The following is a 22773-nucleotide window of genomic DNA, read 5'->3' on the forward strand; positions in this document are numbered from 1 at the left end:
GGGTCGAAAAATCTAGTAAGGTACTAACAGAGAAATATCCTCTAAACTGGTAAATGTCACTGGTGACTTTGATTAAAAGTTTCAGAGGAAATGGGTTGAAAAGCAGATTGGGGTTGGATAATAAGGATAATAAGATGATAATAAGGTTAATAAGAAGGATGGCAAGAAAATGGAGATAGCATCTATCAACAACTCTTCTGAGGATTCTCATTATGAAAGCAGCAGACAAATAAGGCAATAGCTGAAGGGGAATGTGAGATAATTAAGAGAAAATTTTTAAAGAAAAGAGATAAGAGCATGTTAAGGCCAAAAAAACCAATCTGGAAAAAAAAAAAAAAAAAAAAAAGGCAATGATAATGCAAGAGAAGAGGCAAAGTTTGAGAAGCTGGAAAGGGATGGCAAGTACATTGACTAGCTTTTGATTTCTTCCAAAATGTGTTTCTGCTTCTATCACAATGTAAGTACAGATGTTGGAAAGCTTGGAAATTATTGATAGTAGGAAAATGAGTACTTTTCTTTTCACTGTGAATGAAAGGTTAGACTCTGGAAGTGGGGCAAGGATGAAGGGGAGTGTTAAAGTTTGAGAGACATGAAGGCGTAGTCATTTTGTACAGCTGGAGAGCAACAGTGTGAGACTGCTCTGATGTAGTGTTGAGCACCCATTGAAATTTGTGGTCATAACTTTCTTCATTATCATTCAGTGATTCCACTGTAGACTAAGAGAAGGCAGACAATTAGGTTCAACTAGAGATGGAGCACAGCAAATTTTCATATTCCCATTGTCCCTTTCTTTGATATCAGTAAAAATGATGGAGGACATGTAAAGCAAAGGGATAAACATTTACATAAAAAGGTATCCACAGCAAGGCGAGTATAGATAGAAGCATATTTTATCATTTTCTCTATCTCTATGCAGGGAAATAATAGAAATCATGGTCCTAAGCTGACATTCCCATCTACTACATTCACCCAATGGACAGTTCCCAATATTCACAAACACATTTGGACTTAGGTCATGGCAAATGCAAAAGAGACTGGAGAAAAAACAAAAACAGAAACAAAGTCCTTACTGCTGAAATGTTGAACTCCAGAATAAAGAAAAAGCTGTTATCAGAACAATTACAGACATAACCTTTAGATGTTACATCTAACACCAAATCATTTTTCTCAATAGTGATACTGTCTTGATAACATGGAAATATTCTAATTATCTAAAGCATAGTCAACCAAAATTCTCTCAATAATCTCCCAGTTAAAAATATTTCCTTACTTTCTATAAATAATTTATGAGTAAAAGTACTGAGTAGTGTTTCAACAATCATCACATGATCACCAAAAATACTTTTTCTTCAATAATTCAAATGACTGTCACATTTAATACTTACATTAAATATTGAAAAGAATTTAGCAATTTGAAATGCAGTATTAAAATACATTAAATAGCTTTAAAAAATAAAGTTCCAGGTTGGGCGCTGTGGCTCACGCCTGTAATCCCAGCACTTTGGGAGGCCGAGGCGGGTGGATCACAAGGTCAGGAGATCGAGACAATCCTGGCTAAGATGGTGAAACCCCGTCCCTACTAAAAATACAAAAAAAAATTAGCCAGGCGTGGTGGCGGGCACCTGTAGTCCCAGCTACTCAGGGGGCTGAGACAGGAGAATGGCATGAACCTGGGAGGTGGAGCTTACAGTGGGCAGAGATCGCGCCATGGCACTCCAGCCTGGGGGACAAAGCAAGACTCTGTCTCACACCAAAAAAAAAAAAAAAGTTCCAAATACTTTACTCATAAATATGTTTAAGAAACAACTAGAATTAGTTGAGATTCAGTGGAAGCTAAATGTAAGCTTGAGTCTTCTTGATAAGTTTTCCTAAAAACTTATAATTGATCAAAATGTTCAAGAATATTTCCAAAAATGCTATCACTTTAAAAATTCTTGCTTTTCCCAATTTTACCTGCTTTGAAACACAAACTTTTAACTACTTCTGCCCTTAACTCCCAAATCTTCCAAAATATTTTATTTTTCCATAAATTAAAATGCTATGTCGACTGAGTGTGAAAACCTTGATTCTGCAGCTCAGCTTTAGCTTATTATTATGGATAAAATATATACAGTGTTAACAGTTATGTAATTGACTCTGGCTTTTATTCCCATAGAAACTGAAAATGAATTACTAAACGTGGTATATACCAATAAAAGAGTGCTTAAATTAAAACATCCCATATTTGGTAATCTGGCATTAGTTTCCAGAGATGTAAGAATAAAGTGACAGCTTGGCAGCTAAGCTGTTAGAAATTTTTTTATAGGTTTCAGCTTAGGCCTGCCAGCTCATATTTCTAGTTGCTAATAATTCTGGCTCTATATTAAGTAAAATTCTTCCTTAGAAGAACCAAAGAAAACTATGAATAAATATCTTATTGGTTTTTATAATTACATGTATATAGTTTAAAGTGCCGAGTAAACTGTAGATACATCTGTTGAAAATTACTATTATAAATACTAGCACATTCTATAGTTAGGGGAAAAAAGTTGACCATGAGGATTTATAATACTGGGAAGAAAACAGCATTTTAACAGAATGTAGAGGTTTTTTACACTAGCATCAAGTATCAAGAAGATAAGCATTTGGTAAAATAATTCTTTTTCATGTAAATACTGGAGAAATAAATTTTTTGCTAAATTATATGTTGTTGACAAAATACCATATCAAATCCACTATAGAGAGTATATTAAAAGTACTGCATTATTTGAGGGAAAATAATCAAGAATACAGGCAAAATGAAACTAATACTGATATTTTCATAATCACTTCAATATAGACATAAAACCAAATAAATCTAGAAGAGATTTTGGTCTCTAATAATCTATAAAATAATATTTAAGTCAGGCACATTAAACTATGTCAAAACACTATCTTTTGGTACCTGTACTTTTAAAATAATTGTTTCATATAAATTGAAGATTCCTGCTATTTGTTAAAACTCATGCAAGTAAGACATAATTTTTGTGTTTAAGTTACATAATCATATATTACATCTCATTTTGATCATTTATTCCAACAAGAAGTTGATGTGATTTAGTATCTTTCAAAATAGCCAGTTAAGAAGTTTTCATTATCAAAAATCATGAGATGAACCACAGCATACTTAGAGAGGAATATCCTCACCAGACTGATGATGTGTGTGGTGTCCAGATGCCTCAACAGACTGCCTTTGTTCACTGTCTGGAGAAGATAGCAAAGGAGTAGAATGAGGGCTTTCTGTGGGAGATGATGTCGAATGAGCCTGAGCTGACATTGTAGAGGATGTAGAAGGCTGAAGAAATTGTTCAGGTGGTGTATCTACTTCCATTGCAGTTTCACTCCCTTCCAAATCAGGACTTGATGGGACCGTAGGAAGAGTTGAAATATCTGATTGACTTGTTCCACCTTCAAAACACCGAATAACACAAATTCAAATTTTAAATATTTTCCAAAACCAACAACTCTAAACAGATACATTCAGAAAACACATTTATATTTACACACACAAATATATAATTTCAGTGATAATAACCACTGGTGATTTGGTCCATTAGACAAAATAGGCCAGTCAAGAGGGGTAAAAATTTATCTACAACATATTCCTGTTAAAGCAATCTTTCCAATTACATAAAACTTGTTTATACATAGAATTTTACATATTTCCATTCTCAGAGCGCATTAAAAAAACACTTAAAATGGGGAATCTCAGATTCTTTTACTTTACTTTGAGAAAAGTAAAAGATATGCACTAGGTCTAATGGCACCAGAAGGGACAAATTATGTCCAATACCTTTTATTCTCTACTACTTCACACCATACAATAAGAACCTTGTGATTATTACAGACGTAAAACATAGTATAATTTACATGATATAAATAAAAACTGGCTTCAATAAGTAGTTTTTGCCAGCTTTCTGATGACTTTAATTAATATGAAAAATTACCTCTGGGTCGAGATCTTCCTCGTCCTCTATTGCTTTGTGCAACCTCACTTGCTTCTTCGAACCATCTTGATAACATATCAGACATTCTCTGCATCAATGACACATTGGGACTCTGCTCTCCTATTACAATATAGGTCTTATCAGTGAGTTTAGTAATAAGTCAGAATCTTTCATTAATACAAAAACCTAGATTTGAAGGGCTTTAAAATGAAAGCATTTTTTAAAAAATCAAATTTCCTAAATAAATTGTACGAATATATATAAATCTATTAGAGCTTTCATCACATTTTATAGTAATTGTTTTATGAGTGACTCTCCATGTGTATGGTAAAGTTTCTCGAGAACAGAGTTCACCTCTCACTCGTCTTTGCTTATTCTTAGGTACCTCTAAACCTCCCACCTCCTACCTCAACCTAAATTTTTAGTTCTAAGAGTACCCAGCCAAGAAGGGCTCATGAATTCTAAGTTTAATAAATTAAAAGAAAGGTTTTCCCTCCCCCTAAAGCATTATAATGAAGTACAGACACAAAATAGCCTTATGTTTTTACATGAAGTTTCCTTAAAGTCATTTTCATCATCATTTACTGTAAGAAAATTCCAGATAGTTGAAATTAACTGGAATCACAAAGTATTTTGTCTCCTCCCTCACTCCTTTCCCTCCTGCAAGTAAACAAGTTTTTCCAAGGGCATTTTCAAATTAAAAGTGTAATGTCAAATTCAAAATGTGACAACTCTATTCTATAGTCTTATAATTTAAAATGAAAATCGGTTCTCCTCACATTTTCTGTGAAATCGGAGTTTCTTTTACACTTTACTGCCTTTATATAATGTAGCTCATATGTTGGGGAATATGCTTTTGATCACAAAAAATGTTTCAGAGGTCATTATAGTAAGATTTTGGTTACAGACCAAATTAATAAAACATAATTATACAGAATTACAATTCATAGATTAATCATATTTTCAAGAGTGCTATCTTAAAGCTCCCAGGGTAGTTTCTTATGCTTATCAAAGGCACTTGATAGAAAGAAAAAACATTTTATGTGCTAATATAAAACTCTTAGGCTGAGTTTTCATTTCTCTTAATATCTAATAGAAAGGCAAAAATTGAGAAGTCTGACAACACTCAATGTACTATGGGACAATGGGCATTCTTATACTTTCAGTGGGAATGTAAATTAGCACATCTTTTTTGGAGAGTAATCTGATAACAACTACCAAAATTAAAAGGTACTTATCCAGTGACTCAGCCATTCCACTTCTAAGAATTTATCCTAAGATATATTTGCATAAGTATACTTTTATGTACAAGAATGTTCATTACAGAATCATTTATAATAGTGAAGAAACTGGAAGTTAAAATATTAATTTTAAAATACCATATACAAGGAAAAGCTGACCAAAGCATAGTTACCATCTCGTTCTCGTTCACTCTCCGGCCTTGCTCTGGGTCCAGTATCTGACCAATCACCACGAAGTCTCAAACGCTTAACTGGTGGTTGTCGCAACTAAAAAATAAGAACGGGTAAATTCTATGTAAGTCTAAAACAAATCTACTGTACTCTTAAAACATACTTTATGTCTATTTCCATCTCTCGACTTCTTGAGTATGCAAATTAGATCTACATGAAAATATGAAAGACACTGGTATAAGTCACATCAGTCTTTTGAAGCACTCATTCTGAGGATAAATATCCATTGATGTTGACAGCCTATATCTAATATCTTCAACCTAAAGAGTCTGAATGCAACTTTCAAATCATGTATATGTGATTTCTAATCCCACCCGTATCACCTTCCAGCTGACAAAATGAAGACATTTTTAACCATCTTGAGCCTTAGTTTTCAACTGTGATGATAAATATAGTCTAGGTAAATTACCCACATACCTAATTAACAATGGGAGTCCTCATTATTTTTACTTATTATTGACAATTTACTCTTCGATTCCCAAACAGAATCTATTCCAACCCTTTATGACTTGCCTCAGGCTATCTATTCCATCCTGCTGCCCTCATTCTTGCCCTCTAACAATTTTTCCTCCTACTTCAGAGAAAATAAAAATGACATCATTTTCTTCAGCTGAATTCTACAAATTAAACCTACATCTACAACTTTGTAACTCCTTCCAGCCTTTCTTGAAAGGTGTATCATTTATTCTATTTAAGCCTAATTTTTCCATCTGTGCTTTTTATTTCATTCCTTCAACTCCTTGAGTATCCTGCTTGACCCATTATTCTCTCTTTTCTTGCCTACATTCATTTTCTCTCTCGGTTCTTTGTCAAAACATGCTAAAGGTTCTTATCATTTTTAAGAAAAAAAAAACAATATTTCAACTTCATAAAACCTCAGTTTTACAGCTACAGTCCTTTCTCTTGCTATCACTTTACTCAAGCTTCTTGAGAAAATTCTATATTCAATCTACCACTCCTCCTTCAATCCACTGTAGTCAATCTTTCCATTGATATCCTATCTTTCCACTAACTTCATTCTCACCAGTCAGCAGTGAATGACCAATTGCCAAGTTCATTGATCAATTATAAAAATGCTCAATAATATGATCAATAATCAATTGCCAACTCAAACAGCATCTTTCAGAGCTTACTTGACATGTTTATGTCACCTATCACTCTTGACTGCTCCCTTTAATGTTTACATTTTTAACTTTTTTTTTTTTTTTTTTTTTCCAGGCAGGGTCTCACACTCTTGTCCAGGCTGGATTGCAGTGGTCGCATCCTAGCTCACTGTAACCCCCAACTCCAGAGCTAATATGATCTCCAGCCACAGCTTCCTGAGTAGTTGGTGCATGTGCCACCACAACCAGCTAAGTTTTTAAACAATTTTTTAGAGATGGAGTCTAGCCAAGTTGCCCAGGTTGGTCTTGAACTCTTGGCCTCAAGCAATCCTCCCACTTCAGCCTCCCAAAGTGTTGGGATTATAGGCATGAGCCACCACATCTGATCCATTTTAAACATTTTTGTATTGAAATATAATTAACATACCATAATATACTTAATTTTAAATTATACAATTCAGTGGTGTATATTCATAAAGCGGTACAACCATCATCATTATATAATTCCAGACAGTTTTCATCATCCCAGAAACAAACCATCATCAGCCACTCCCCACTCATCCCCTGCTCAGATCCTGGCAACCACTAATCTACTTCCTGTCTCTGTGGATATGCCTTTTCTAAACATTTCATATAAATAAATCATACAATACATGGCCTTTTGTGTTTGGTTTCTTTCACTTAGCATTATGTTTTCAAGGTTTATTCATAGTGTAGTAGGTATCAGTACTTCATTTTTCATGGCGAATAATACCCCATTTTAGCAAGATACCCTATTCTGTTCATCCATTCGTCAACTGGTTGATGAATAAACTTATTCCACTTACTGGCTATTATAAATAATGCTGAACTGAGCATATGTACGAGTTTCTGTAGGAACATGTTTCAATTCTCTTGGGTATACAGGAGAACTACCCAAAAGAATTGAAACACAGGCCGGGCGCGGTGGCTCAAGCCTGTAATCCCAGCACTTTGGGAGGCCGAGATGGGCGGATCACGAGGTCAGGAGATCGAGACCATCCTGGCTAACACGGTGAAACCCCGTCTCTACTAAGAAATACAAAAAATAGCCGGGCGAGGTGGCAGCGCCTGTAGTCCCAGCTACTCGGGAGGCTGAGGCCGGAGAATGGCGTGAACCCGGGAGGCGGAGCTTGCAGTGAGCTGAGATCCGGCCACTGCACTCCAGCCTGGGTGACAGCGCGAGACTCCATCTCAAAAAAAAAAAAAAAAAAAAAAAAAGAATTGAAACACAGTACCTCATTTTATTGCACTTTCCTTTACTGAATTTCACAGATACTGTGGTTTCTTTACAAATTTAGTGGCAACCCTGCATTGAATAAGACTTTTGGTGCTATTTTTCCAACAGCATGTGCCCATTTTATGTCTGTGTCACATTTCAGTAATTCTCATATTTCAAACTTTTTCATTATTATCCTACCTATTATGGTGATCCATGATCAGAGATCTTTGATCTTACTATTATAATTGCTTTGGGGGGCCATAAACCACATCCATATAAGACTCTGAATTTAACTGACAAATGTTATGTGTATTCTGACTGCTTCACTGACCAGTTGTTTCCCCATCTCTCTCCCTCTCCTTGAGTCTTCCAATTCCCTGAGACACAACAATAATATTGAAATTAGGCCATTTAATAACCCTACAATCGCCTCTAAGTGTTCAAATGAAAGGAAGAGTCATATGCCTTTCACTTTAAATCAAAAGCTAGAAACGATTAAGCTAAGTGAGGAAAGCATGTTGAAAGCCAAGACAGGCCAAAAGCTAGGCCTCTTGCACCAAACGGCAAAGTTGTAAAAGCAAAGGAAAAGTTCTGGAAGGAACCTTTAGAAGTGATACTCCAATGGACGTATGAACGATAAGAAAATGAAACAGCCTTATTGCTGATATGGAAATAGTCTGAGTGGTCTAGAAAGAAGATCAAACCAGTCATCACATTCCCTTAAGCTAAAGCCTAACCCAGAGCAAGGTCCTAAATCTCTTTAATGCTATGAAAACTGAGAGAGGTGAGGGAGCTGCAGAATAAAAGTCTGAAGCTAAGAGGGGTTGGTTCATGCAGTTTCAGGAAAGAAGCTGTCTCTCTATAACATAAAAGTACAAGGTAAAACAGCAAGTCCTGATGTGGAAGCTGCAGCAAGTTATCCAGAAGATCTAGTTAAGATAATTGATCAAAGTGGCTACACTAAACAACAGATTTCCAATGCAGATGAAACAGCCTTCTATCAGAAGCAGAGGCCATTTAGGACTTTTACAGCTAGAGAGGAAATGTTGATGCCTGGCTTCAAACTTCAAAGGACATGCTGGTTCTCTTGTTAGGTGCTTATGCAGTGGTGACATTAAGCAGAAGCCAATGCTCATTTACCATTCTGAAAATTCTAAGGCCCTTAAGAATTATGTTTAATTGAATCTGCTCTATAAATGGAATAACAAAGCCTGGGTAAGGGCACATTTCTTTACAGCATGTTTTACTGACTATCTGAAGCCCACTATTGAGACCTGCTGCTCAGAAAGAAAGATTCCTTTCAAAATGCTACTAGGCACTGACAATGCGCACCTGGTCATCCAAGGGCTCTGATGGAGATATACAAGGAGATTAATGTTTTCATTGCATCCCATGGATCAAAGAGTAATTTCAACTTTCAGGTCTTATTTAAGAAACACATTTTGTAAGGTTATAGCTGCCATAGATAGTGATTCCTCTCATGGATCTGTGAAAAGTCAACTGAAAACCTAGAAAGGATTCACCATTCTAGATGCCATATTAAGAACATCTGTGATTCATGGGAGGTCAAAATGACAATATTAACAGGGGTCTGGAAGAAGTTAATTCCAACCCTAATGGATCACTTTGAGGGGTAGAAGACTTCAGTAGAGGAAGTCACTGCAGATGAGGTGAGAACAACAAAAGAACTAGAATTAGAAGTACAGACTAAAGGTGTGACTGAATTGTTGCAATCTCATGATAAAACTTGAACAGATAAGGAGTTGCTCCTTACAGATGAGCAAAGAAAGTGGTTTCCTGAGGCTCAAACCACTTTCTTTGCTTATCCGTAAGAAGTAACTCCTAGTGAAGATGCTGTGAACATCGTTGAAATGACAACAAAGGATCTATTATAGAGTACTACATAAACTTAGTTGATAAAGCAGCAGGGTTTGAAACGATTGACTCCAATCTGGAGAAAAGTTCTATTGTGGGTAAGAAGCTATCAAACAGCATTACAAGCTACAAATACATCTTTTAAGAAAGGAAGAGTCTATCGATGCAGCAAACTTCACTGATGTCTTATTTCAAGAAACTGTCACAGCCCCAACCTTCAGCAACCACCACTCTGATCAGTCAGCAGTGATCAACATCAAGGTAAGCACCTCCACCAGCAAAAATAATACAACTTACTGAGGCTCAGATGATTATTAGCACTTTTTAGCAATGAAGTATTTTTAAATTAAGGTATACATATTGATTTTTAAGACACAATGTTATTGCACACTTAACAGACGATGGTACAGTATAAACATAAATTTTACATGCACTGGGAAACCAAAAGATCTGTGTGACTTGCTTTACTGCAATATTTTCTTTATTGCAATGGTCTAGCACCGAACCTGCAATATCTCCAAGAGAAGCCTGTATATCTAGGAGGGGAAGTATGGGTCATATAATAAGTCTAATTTTTGAGGGTTCCAGTTTCTCCACATGTTTGTCAACACTTGTTATTGTCTGTCCTTTTTATTTTAGTCATCCTACTGTGTATGAAGTGATACCTCACTGTGGTTGTGATTTGCATTTCCCTGAGGACTAATAATGTTGAGTATCTCCTTATGTACTTATTGCCATTTCTATTATATGTCTTCTCTGGGGAAAAAAAAAGTATTATATATTCAAATCCTTTACCTATTTTTAAATTTGGATATTTGTCTTTTTATTGTTGCACTGTAAGTGCTCCTTATACATTCTGGATACTAAACTGTAACCTGACACACAATCTGGAAAACATTTCCTCCCATTCTGTGGGTCCCTCCTTTTATTTTTATTTATTTTTAAAAACAGCATTCATTGATTTTTTTTTCCTCTGAAAATGAAGCAGGTTTTGATAAAAACTTGCTGACACTTAACTGTGAATTTTCTGATTTCTCCTGGAAACCATACCTACTAACATGAATAGAAAAAAATCTTTGCATCCTCAGCAAAGGAGACAGGAAAAAAAATCCCCATAAATTCCATATTATGTGTAAGTATGGCTAAAGGCAACTGATGATAGTAAAATCTACACAGGAAGACATAAGTGTGTGACAGGGAATAACCAGAACAAAGGAAGCTTAATGTGAGAGCTGTACAAATTTTCAAACAACTAATCATTCCCAAAAGGACAGCGCTTCATCCTTTATATGAACTATTCTTAAAACAATATAATAGAATCTTGCTTCATGGTTTCAAGATAGAGGAATGTTTATATTACATAGGCAAAGAACTGGTTTTACAACTTCAGCAATTATTTCTAGAATAAAACCTTCAAATTAAAAACAATCCCAAGTTTGACTTTCTAAGTATGTGAAATAACCTAGTCAAGAATACTGAAAATGGCATTTCATTCACCAAATATTTTTTTGAGCACCTTTTATATGTCAGGTACTATTACAGGTATTGGAAAAAAACAATGGACAAAACACACAAAAAAAATCCCCAATGTCACAGAATTTACAGCCTGATGGAACAAACACCACATGAAATAAAAAAGCAAAATATACATAGGAAGTTATTGTTATGGAGAGAAATAAAGTAGAAAAGGGGAAAGGTAGTATCAGTTAAAGTCTGTGATTTTAAATAGGATAGTGAAGTAGAGTTTCACCAAGAAGGTTATGTAAGCAAAGACCTGAAATACAAGGGAATCAAAAATCCAGGTATCCAGGGAAGAGCATTTCAGGCAGACTAACTGCAAAATCCTAAAATAGAGTCATGCTTGGCCTGAGTTACTAAGCAAGTAGATGTGGTTAGAGCAAAGAAGAGAACAGTAGAAGTAATAATTAGGACCACATAGTATAAGATCTTGAAGCCACCATAAGGACTTCAGTTTTGCTTTAAGTCAGATAGGGAGCCACTTAGAATGTTGATGAGAAAAGTGGCATGATTTAACTTATGTTTCTAAGGATCACTTTGAATGCTGTATAGCTACAGGGCTGTAGGAAGTGAAAGCAGGCAGACTGGTTAGAAAGCTAGAAAAATCAAGTATAAAGGGGGACAGGTCTTGCCAGAGATGCTGACAGCTCAGATTCAGGGTGGTAATATAGCAGGGTGGTGGTAAGCAGTAGTCAGATCTGGAGTATATTTTTAGGCACAAGCTATGAGGCCCAGAAGAAAATGAAAGAAAGAATTCAACAAAGAAGCCCAATAATAGGTAGGGCAGGTGGTAAACTGTCAAAAATAAGAAAAGAGATATGATAAAAAGAAAACAGGATACAAAAACAAGGGAAAACAGGAAGTACAAAAAAAAATTAAGACAAAAGAATGAACCAAAGAAAGAAGGGGGAAAAAATGAAAGAAATTATTAGAGGTGGTAAGGAAATAGAAAGGCCTCCACAAATTGAGAAAATGCAAAAATGTTATGGAAACATAAAACAAAATCATACAATAAACTTTTATTCATGCTTTAAAACCTTCCTCAGGCTTTACTAATGTTCCCAATTAAGATCAATTACTCCCTACTTTGTTCTACTTATACAGAACATAGTCCTTATACATAATTCTATATTAAGTTTTACATATTTATTTACTTGTATCTCTACTTCTACTAAGCTGTGAATTCCTTGAGTAAGAGGTCATGTCTTTGTCTCATCATCCTTCATTTTCCAAAGTTTAGTTGAGGACCTGGTGTATAGTAGGCACCCAATAAATATTTGGTGAGTTGAGTTTGTCCGAACACTATCAGCAAAGTTTTATTACAAATAAGACAGGTTATTAATTTCTTCTATGCATACCTCTGAATTGTTTGGTTTGTTATAATACACTTTTTTTTTTTTTTTTTCCTGAGACTGACTTTCCCTCCTGTCGCCCAGGCTGGAGTGCAGTGGCACGATCTCGGCTCACTGAAATCTCCTTCTCCAGGGTTCCAGGGATTCTCTTGCCTCAACCTCCCAAGTAGCTGGGATTACAGGCACCCACCACCAAGCCTGGCTAATTTTTGTATTTTTAGTAGAGACAGGGTTTCACCATGTTGGCCGGGCTGGTCTCAAACTCCTGACCTCAGGTGATCCACCCACCTCAGCCTCCCAAAGTGTTGGGATTACAGGCTTGAGCCACTGCGCCCAGCCAATAAGCATAATTTAAATCCACTTTCAGCATTATTTTTCTTAATTTAGTTAATGCAATAAACAAGACCAAGGAAAAGGCTCCCAGAAAAAAAAAAATGTTCATGACTCAGTCTCATTCACTCTGATTATATAAATATCTTTTGGCTAAGTATTCTATGGTATCAAAACTAGCTGGCCCACTTAAAATATCTATGGACCTCCAACTCTCATTATGTAACAATCACAGTATGACTATAACTACTTACCCATGTATTTCAAGGGGAAATTTATACAGCAGTAACAAAATGACAGAGCAGATTTCATGTTTTCAACCAGAATAAACTCAAAAATCATTTTATTAGCCATCATACCCTTCTTCATCAATTTCCTAATTCAAATAAATACATTCCAATGATAAAAATCTCAAAGTATATTTATAAAGTAATACTGATTTCTCTTCTAATTTTACGGCCCTCTATACCTGAAATTATGAGGAATGAATATAGTTTTGTATCTCGTAGGAATTCCAAAATCACTGTCATTAGTAACGTTTAAAATGTATTAATAGGCATTGAGCCAATACCAAAAAGTCACTGAAAATAAAAATCAATGGTTAATTTCAAAGACTTTTACAAGTCAAAGTTCAGAGTGAATAAACACAGAACATTATAAAATAAAAAAGCCAAAATGAAAAACAGATTGACGAAAGAAGCTTAACAGGTTAGACATTTTTCTACAGTTGTATACCGTCAGATACCTTATTTCTACTTTTCCCCTTTTATAAATAATAAATTTATTATCTTTTAGTAGTTTTGTGAAAGTAATTCATTCACCTACTTTTTAATATATACAACTACTTTAACTTATCTTTTTCCCACTTATATTTATTTTATAAAATATACCTAGGGTTAATGTTATAAATCACTAGTATGTAACTGTGAAAGAGGCACAATTGGGAGAGAAAGGGATTGCTGTCCATATACGAAGAGTAAATGGTAGTAAGTAAAAATTCTATTGATCCATGGACATACACATTTAGTCTCTCGGAAATTTATCATCATATTTTCTATTATTTTAATTGCCTTTTCTGCAAGTGTTAGAACTGTTGATCTTTCTTGCTGCTGCTGTACATCTACAAAGTTAAGATAAACATTTTGCTATCAAGTATATTCTCTTTAAAAAAATTAAAAATACTTTTTTCTAAAGCCTTATCCCTAATAATTCACTATTGAATACTTTAGAAATAGTATTTAGAATACCAATAATAAATCAGTAATTTATTATTACTAATACATTAAGTATAGATGCTAGTAATTATTAGTTATTACTAATTATAATACAAATTATAATATAAATATAAATTTTATAAAAATTATAAAAATAGTAATGACTATTTTTGTCATTACCACTTAGAAATTAGTAGTAACTAAATAATAATAGTAATTAGTAATAACTGATAATAATTTATTAGCTTCTATTCTTTCAAGTATGTCTCATGTTTTTTGTTTTCTGAACTGTAAGTGCCTTGAAAATTAATGTTTTTTTTTTTTCTTTTTGGCCTTTAGGCCCCAAGAGTCACTGAATTGTTTCTGAATTTAAATAAAGGACATGGCGTTTTTTTCTTTTCCTTTTTTTTTTTTTTTTTTTTTTTTTTTGAGATGGAGTTTCGCTCTTGTTGCCCAGGCTGGAGTGCAACGGCGCGATCTCAGCTCACCACAACCTCCACCTCCAGGGTTCAAGCGATTCTCCTGCCTCAGCCTCCTGAGTAGCTGGGATTACAGCCATGTGCCACCATGCCCAGCTAATTTTGTATTTTTAGTAGAGACAGGGTTTCTCCATGTTGGTTAGGTTGGTCACGAACTCCCAACCTCAGGTGATCCACGCGCCTCAGCCTCCAAAGTGCTGGGATTACAGGCGTGAGCCACCGCGCCCGGCCAAAAGACACAGCTTTGAGTAAACCTACCTCTTCTCTTCTCTCTTCTGCAGAAGGAGTTTTAAGTTCTCGTGCTGTATCATCTTTCGGGTCGAAAAGATATATGTAATCTGAAGAGTAACTAACGAGAATCTCTTGACCATCTTCACTGTAACACAGAGATGTCACTCTGCAGGACTTATTATTAAGATGGGAAGGAATAAAACGGGCAACCATTCCAGTAGTCCCTCGACCTGCATAATTTCCTAAATAAGAAACAAGAAGTTATTTAAAATTAATGTTTTAAAGAAAAACATTTTTTAAAACTTTTAATCTGAATTATTACATATGTGACTTAAAGTAGCAACATAAATAAAAGCCATCATGTTTATTTCTAGTAGAGGTTCTTTTTCTGTAGTCAGATTTTGTAACGAAACAAAAAAGAATATGATATAAAGGTAACATCTCTACAAAAAAAATTCATGATTGTCTAGAATTCCAGATTACATACGCTTTGTTGAAATGAGTTAATTAAGGAAAATGATTTATAAATACAGTCACATGAAGTCATCTTCCAAAAGTCTGCCCCAAATTAAGATAGTAAAGTTTTACAAAAAACTGATACTTATTAGCATACTACATAAATTAGTATGCAATGTATGCAATATCCTTAAGATGATACAACTTTTACTTTTTAAAAAAATTTCTGGGCCGGGCGCGGTGGCTCAAGCCTGTAATCCCAGCACTTTGGGAGGCCGAGACGGGCGGATGACAAGGTCAGGAGATCGAGACCATCCTGGCTAACCCGGTGAAACCCCGTCTCTACTAAAACATACAAAAAACTAGCCGGGCGAGATGGCGGGTGCCTGTAGTCCCAGTCCTGAGGCAGGAGAATGGCGTAAACCCGGGAGGCGGAGCTTGTAGTGAGCTGAGATCCAGCCACTGCACTCCAGCCTGGGTGACAGAGCGAGACTCCGTCTCAAAAAAAAAAAAAAAAAAAATTTCGGATTGCCACGAAATTTGCCTGTTATATAGTACAGAGTTAAGAATGCTATTCCAATTTTAATTAACTCTGGTACTCAATGCAATATAATAGGTGTACAACTGGCACTTTGTGCCCTGGGGGCCCAGAAATGCTAAATTCTAAGAATCCCACAAAGCTGTATAACCTTGCACAATGAAGTCTTATCATGCTCAAAATGTCAATTGTGTCCACCTGTTGAGAAACAATAATTAAGCCTATGATTCCATATTACATTACTACTGTTTCCCCTAAATGTACATATCCAAATAGACTGGACTCCTCAATTATTATTAGATATGTGACTTAATGTAGCAATATAAATAAAAGCTATCACAGTTTCAAAAAGAAAGATCTCATCTGGCATTCTCATCTCAATAATCTATGTACATCTTTACTGACATTGTTGGCTTCTTCCCAAGTCCACCTTTATTTTTAACAATATAAAATATGTGAATATATGAATGTGCATTCGGGGTGTGTGTGTGTGTGTGTGTGTGTGTGTGTGTGTGTGTGTAATCCTGGCCTTCCTTTACTGAAAATATGTGAATGGAAGTTGACTTCTAATTGGTTATTTTGGAAGTACTTTGATCCTACAGTGAGTGAAGGGAAAGAGCACTGGTTTATATTAGATTCAAATTCATTATTAACAGCACTTTAAGGTAATAGCAGCATTATTAATAGCACTATAAGGTAAGAAGGAATAAATATATGCTACATATTAATACATACCCAAGTCACTATTCTAAACAGAATGTGACCTTTACAGATGTAGTTAGTTACAGTGAGGTAACTAATCGAGGGCCCACCTCACCCTAACTGGATTAAGGGTGGGCCCAAATCCAATATGACTAGTGCCCTAAGAGGAAAATGTAAACGCACACACACATGGGGAGAATGGCATGTAAAGACAGTGGCAGAGATTAGAGTGATTCATCTATACCAAGGGGATGCCAAGGATTGGCAGCAACCACCACAAGCTAGGGGAGATTGTGGAACAGAACCTCCGGTAGAAACCAATCATAAGACATCCTGATTTCAGACATTGAGCCTCCAGAAATTTAAGAGAATAAATTTCTGTTGCTTTAAGATACCCAGTTTGTGGTCATTTGTTATGGCAGTCCTGCCAAACTAATACATCAAATGTTACAACTTTTTAAAGTTAAACTACAAAAGTATCATCCCAAAGGGTTATAAACACTTGGTGAAATGTTATTTTTTTATAATAATCCATACTAAACAAATACTATTTTCTGAAATTTTATAACAAACAAGAAATTTTAAAACTGAAGATGTCATAAAGATTTACTCTTTGAACTGACAGTCCTATATTTTCCCTAATATTATCTTCTTACCTGTAGCTCTTGTGCCCAGCATTCGCCGATCATATATTCGTACTGAGCTATCAGAACAACCAACAGCAAGGTAATATGGTATTGGTGGGCAAATAGCAACAGATGTGGCAGCACGTCGACAGTTAATTAAAATATCCTATAAAACATAACATAATACCAATTACATACAGCTATACAGCAGAAGTGAAATTATACTTACAACATTTTCTCATTAGTAATTAGAATAACCATTCTCAGAATTCCTAATTCAGTCAAGAATGACAATGAGCGGAAAAACAATATGGCTTTCTTTTAACTTTTTTTTCAGATTTCTACTAGAAATTATTTCTAATACATTCAGCCTACGTGAAATCAAAATAAATATACTCAATCAATATTTCTAAGAAAGATACTCTTTTCTTTATAGTTGGCCATACAACTCCAAAATTGATAGATTTCTACCACAATATTGTATACTTTCCTTATAAGCCAATCAAAATAAGAAAAAATATGAAAATACTAAACTTAATTAAAATATGGATTTTAAAAATGATCAGTATTTGAGCAATTAAATACATTCTAAAAAGGAAAAAATAAAAATTACTTTCAAATATAAGACTGAAAATACTGAGTAATTATACTAGATCAGCACCAGCTACAAAAAGATGGTAATAAGCCAAGAAACTCATATTTATGTGACCACAATTAAAACTCTTTCCAAACTAGCTACATTTCATACAATGTTGTAATACAATTTGAATTATTTCTCAGAAATGCCTGTTAAGTATTCTCATACTCATGAATAATGATCATCTTTAGAAATGTAAAAAATTCAAAATTACCTATATAATGTATCACTAAGTCATTAGTACCATTAGAAATGCCTGCTATTATTGGTCCACTTGACAGTAAAGACGGAGTTATAACCTACCTATGACAAATCTCTCATACTGTCTATGATAACTATTGATTATTTATATAGTATTCATATTTTTTTCTCTTTTTGAGACATTTCTTGCTCTGTTGCCCAGGCTTACAGTGGTGTGATCACAGCTCACTGTAACCTCAGACTCTTGAGGTCAAGTGATCCTCCTGTCTCAGCCTCTCAAGTGGCTAGGACTACAGGTGCACACCACCATACCGGGCTAATTTTTAAAACTTTTTTTGTACAAATAGGGTCTCACTATGTTGCCCAGGCTTATTCATAATATTTTAAATGTAACCATCGCTATTAAAATAGAGCAAAAAATTAACTTTTACATTTTATACTTTTTTTTACTTATAAAACCTTTCTCCTTAACCAGCTCAAAAATAAAGTACACATATAAATACAAACTCTGCAAAAGACAGGTCTTACTATAATGTTATTACTTATCTCTGTAGAATAATTAGAAAATGTAAGAGCTAGTACCCCAAACATATATCCTGAAGGTACTCTGTTGATTCCATACTGTTTTCTCTAATGACTCTCACTGCTCATTCTTCTCAGCAATTTTTTATTTTTATTTTTTGAGATGGAGTCTTGCTCTGTCGCCAGGTTGGAGTGCAGTGCAACCACCGCCTCCCAGGTTCAAGCGATTCTCCTGCCTCAGCCTCCCGAGTAGCTAGGATTACAGGCATGTGCCACCACGCCCAGCTAATTTATTTTGTATTTTTAGTAGAGACGGGGTTTCTCCATGTTGGTCAGGCTGGTCTCGAACTCCTAACCTCAGGTGATCTGCCTGCCTCAGCCTCCCAAAGTGCTGGGATTACAGGCGTGAGCCACAGCGCCCAGCCCCCAGTAATGTTTTTAAGTCAATTTAACCTTATACTTTATTCAATTACTAATTTTAGAACATTACTCTCATTACATAGAATTCATTAACCAAATGCCTTTCATAATTCTAAGTTTTTAGTAGTTAAGCATTACTCTAGTTACCAGTTTTTCTTTATACTCTCTGCTTCATTTCACTTTTATACGTAAAGGAAAAGTTTTACTAAGGAAAGAGTGCTTTCACGTCTTATCAGACTTGTTTTCATATTTTCCTGGGGTTTTTGTTTAGAAAAGCACAACTGAATCTTACTACACTGAAACACTAAAATAGCTTTAGAGAGTTTGCAATAAAAAAATTTAGTATACTTACTCTAAGGAACAGGTATATCAAACACCTCTAATAACCTGATATTTAAACTTAGAGTTTAGTTCAAAGTTTCCCTATTTGCTTACGTGTCTATATACAAATACATAACAAAAAAACTGATTAAACTGTATGTTTAAAGGTTTTTTGGTTTTGTTTTGTTTGAGATGGAGTCTCGCACTGTCACCCGAGCTGGAGTGCAGTGGTGTGATCTCGGCTCACGGCAACCTCCGCCTCCCAGGATCAAGGAATTCTCCTTCCTCAGCCTCCCGAGTAGCTGGGATTACAGGCACCTGTCACCACACCCAGCTAATTTTTTGTATTTTTAGTAGAGACGGGGTTTCACTATGTTGACCAGGCTGATCTCGAACTCCTGACCTTGTGATCCACCTGCCTCAGCCTTCCAAAGTGCTGGGATTATAGGCTTGAGCCACCACACCCAGCCTAAAGGTTTTTCAATTTCTACTTTTTGTTTTCTTTTATTTCTCTGTTTCAAATATATAAAATAATCTTTTCACCCTAAAGCATGTTAACCAGTTGGTAACTGGTTTAGTTAGCAAGCACTTAACCTGATTAATAGTAATTTTTTTTTTTTTTTGCAACTTTCAGTAAAAAATTTTTTGAATAGTACTTTCTTAATTCATTTCCTACTTCAAAATGATCCAAGGAAAAACTACTGTGCTCTAAATAATGTATGTCAGGAAAAATCACTTGGAATTACTTGTCTGAGGTCAAAAGACTGAATGATTTCTCAGGCCTTTATAAGTTTAAAATAGTATTAAAAGCCAAACATGGTGGCTCATGCCTAGGAGTTTGACACCACTAGCCTGGGCAACATGGCAAGACCTCATATCTACTACAAATCAAAAGAAATTAGTTGGGCATAGTGGCACACACCCGTAGTCCCAGCTACTCAGAAGGCTAAAGCAGGAAGATTACTTGAGCCCAGAAGATTGAGGCTGCAGTAAGCTAGGATTTCACCACTGCACTCCGGCCTGAGATGACAGAGTGAGACCTTGTCTCAAAAAAATACATTAATTAATTTAATTAAATAGTATTAAAGCAAAAAAAACTGATAGTAGAGATATTATCTTTAGGAAAGTGAGCTAAATTTGAACAAACATGTTGATAGCATGGTATCTTATTACTTCTTTTTTAAAAAGATAACATGTAATTACGGTTTAAAAGGAGAAAAAAAGACAATAAACTACCACAAGCTTTTATAACTGCTATTTAGTAAGTCGAAGTTGTTTCCATGAGTAAATGAGATATATTGATATAAATTCTTCAGATTTTTATAATATTAGAGAGTACATACTGAACAGTTATTTGAATTTTCATAAATATATTTTAAATGTACAATTAAAATATAAGTTCCCCAACTTCAATATTAACATTTTACATTTCTCAATTTCTGATTATAAAAATATATGCTTATTAAATATTTTAGCAAAACAAAAATTTAAAAATTCACCCATAACCTTACCATCCACATAACTTACTGTCCAATTTTAATTATAACCTTAATTTTTTCTGCATCATTTGTATAAAAATTTAATTCTTACATCTTTACAATCTTCTTTTGTGCAGCTAGTTTTGATGCGTGTATCAAACCACCTAACAGTTCCATCTTCACCACAAGAGAGAAAAGTGTAAGGGTCATTGGGTACAGTCATAATCTGAAGATGAAAAGAAAAGTGCAGATAATCATACTGAACATTTAAACAGATGATTCTGAAAAATATTCCTACTATTTCATAAAATGATTAAGGTAAAGGTTACAAAAACCATGCATTTTGGTTATTCATGACTTACCCATACTATGATTCAGAATGGTACAATACAGATAGAAATAGATAAGAAGTAACTGTTGAATTAATATGATTCAGGACTTTGAAGATTAGCATTAACTTAACTTCAGATAAAAAGTTATTTGAAGTTATAAACTTCTAACAACCAGGGAAGAATGATTCTCCCCTAGGCAGCTTGTTCAAACTATTCAAAGCTTAATTTTTTTATGTTTTATCTATGTAAATTTATAACTGTATAATAAATACGTAAGCAAATTTTCTTCTCTGGTAATGTTTAAGAAAACTGTGGCATGCTGAAACGATTTAAGTGCATAACTCACCTCCCAGAAAAATTTTAATTGTGGTAATGGTTACACAACATGAATATACTTAATGTCAACGAAATGTACTCTCGAAACAATAGTTTAAATGTCAAACTTTATACATATTTTACTATAATAATAACCTTTTTTAAAGAAGTACAATATTTTAGATATGCCTGTATCCACTTCTAATTTAGCAATGACAGTACTGTAAGTTGAGGCTGTCTATAAACCCTGCCTCAGTAAGTTCCTCTCTCCCTATGTCCCAAAGACCCAGTACTGGTCTGTAGCCTGTTAAAAAGTGAGTGGCAAAGCAGGTAGTGAGCAGCAGGTGAGTGAGCATTACCACCTGAGCTCCACCTCCTGTAGGATCAGCGATGGCATTAGATTCTCATAGGAGTGTGGACCCTATGGTGAAGTGTTTCTCAAAGGTTATGCACTCCTTATGAGAAGCTAATGCCTGGTGATCTGAGGTAGAACAGTTTTAAACCCAAAACCACCCCCACTCCATGTCCATGGAAAAACTGTCTCCTGTGAAACCAGTTCCTGGTGCCTCCGCTATAATGGTTTTCTGTATACAATATTCCTATGTTTGAAACACTGTGTATATGAAAGGTGTTCAAACTCAGCCATCAAGGAACTATAAATTACCACCACAAAGATATACAACTATACCATACCAGAATGGCCAAAATGAAAGAGACTTATAACATCAACTGTTGATGAGGATGTGGAGTAACGGAACACATTACTGACAGGAGTATAAAATGGAACAATCGCAATGGAAAACTATGTATCAATAGCTATTAAAGCTGATCATATGCTTCCCCTATAACCCAGCAATTCCACTAAAAATAAATGCCTGCATGGGGCATGTAAAAACATGCACTAGAATGTTCATAACAGCACTATTGATATTAGCCAAATACTTGAAACAACCCAAATATCCAACAATAAACTAGGATTAAATTGTTATCTATTCCTAAAATAAAGTACTAAATCATCAGTAATAATGAACAAATCATTACTATTCCCAGCAACATAAATGAATCTCACAAACCTTCTGTGTGAAAAAAGCCAGACACAAAAGAGAAGGCACAGTATGATTCCAATTTTTATAAAATCGTAAAAAAGCCCAAACTAACCTGTACTTTTAAGAGCCTAGATAGTGGTAAACCCTTTGAAGGGATACACAGGACTTACTGGGGCTGTTTCTTGTTCTAGATGCTGAGTTCACATGTATTTTACTTTGTGAAAATTAACCAAGTTGCACAAATATACGATGCCAGCACTTTTCGGTAGGTGTTTTATACTTTTAAAAAATTTACTTGGAAAACCTTTGTCTTAAAAGGTTTACTATCATTGTGGTAAGCAGAATAATGGTAGCCCAAAGATATCTACATCCTATTTGTTAGAACCTACGAATACTTTCC

General features: G+C 34.9%; 1 protein-coding gene across 13 annotated transcripts in view; it reads right to left on the reverse strand.

The window, feature by feature from the left end:
• Nucleotides 1-22773, reverse strand: part of DCAF6 (DDB1 and CUL4 associated factor 6) — a 141524-nt gene that overhangs the window by 66646 nt on the left and 52105 nt on the right. For all 13 annotated transcript variants that reach the window (XM_031658856.1, XM_031658855.1, XM_031658850.1 and 10 more), the window contains exons 5-10: nt 20793-20906; nt 17132-17267; nt 14807-15021; nt 5380-5473; nt 3966-4085; nt 3166-3426 (exon numbers count right to left, since the gene is read on the reverse strand). In XM_031658856.1, coding sequence (XP_031514716.1) covers nt 3166-3426; nt 3966-4085; nt 5380-5473; nt 14807-15021; nt 17132-17267; nt 20793-20903 — 937 coding nt within the window. In that variant the 5' untranslated portion in view covers nt 20904-20906. The remainder of the gene's footprint in view (nt 1-3165; nt 3427-3965; nt 4086-5379; nt 5474-14806; nt 15022-17131; nt 17268-20792; nt 20907-22773) is intronic.

This window comes from Papio anubis, chromosome 1 (assembly GCF_008728515.1).
Source record: "Papio anubis isolate 15944 chromosome 1, Panubis1.0, whole genome shotgun sequence".
NCBI classification, from domain to species: Eukaryota; Metazoa; Chordata; class Mammalia; order Primates; family Cercopithecidae; genus Papio; species Papio anubis.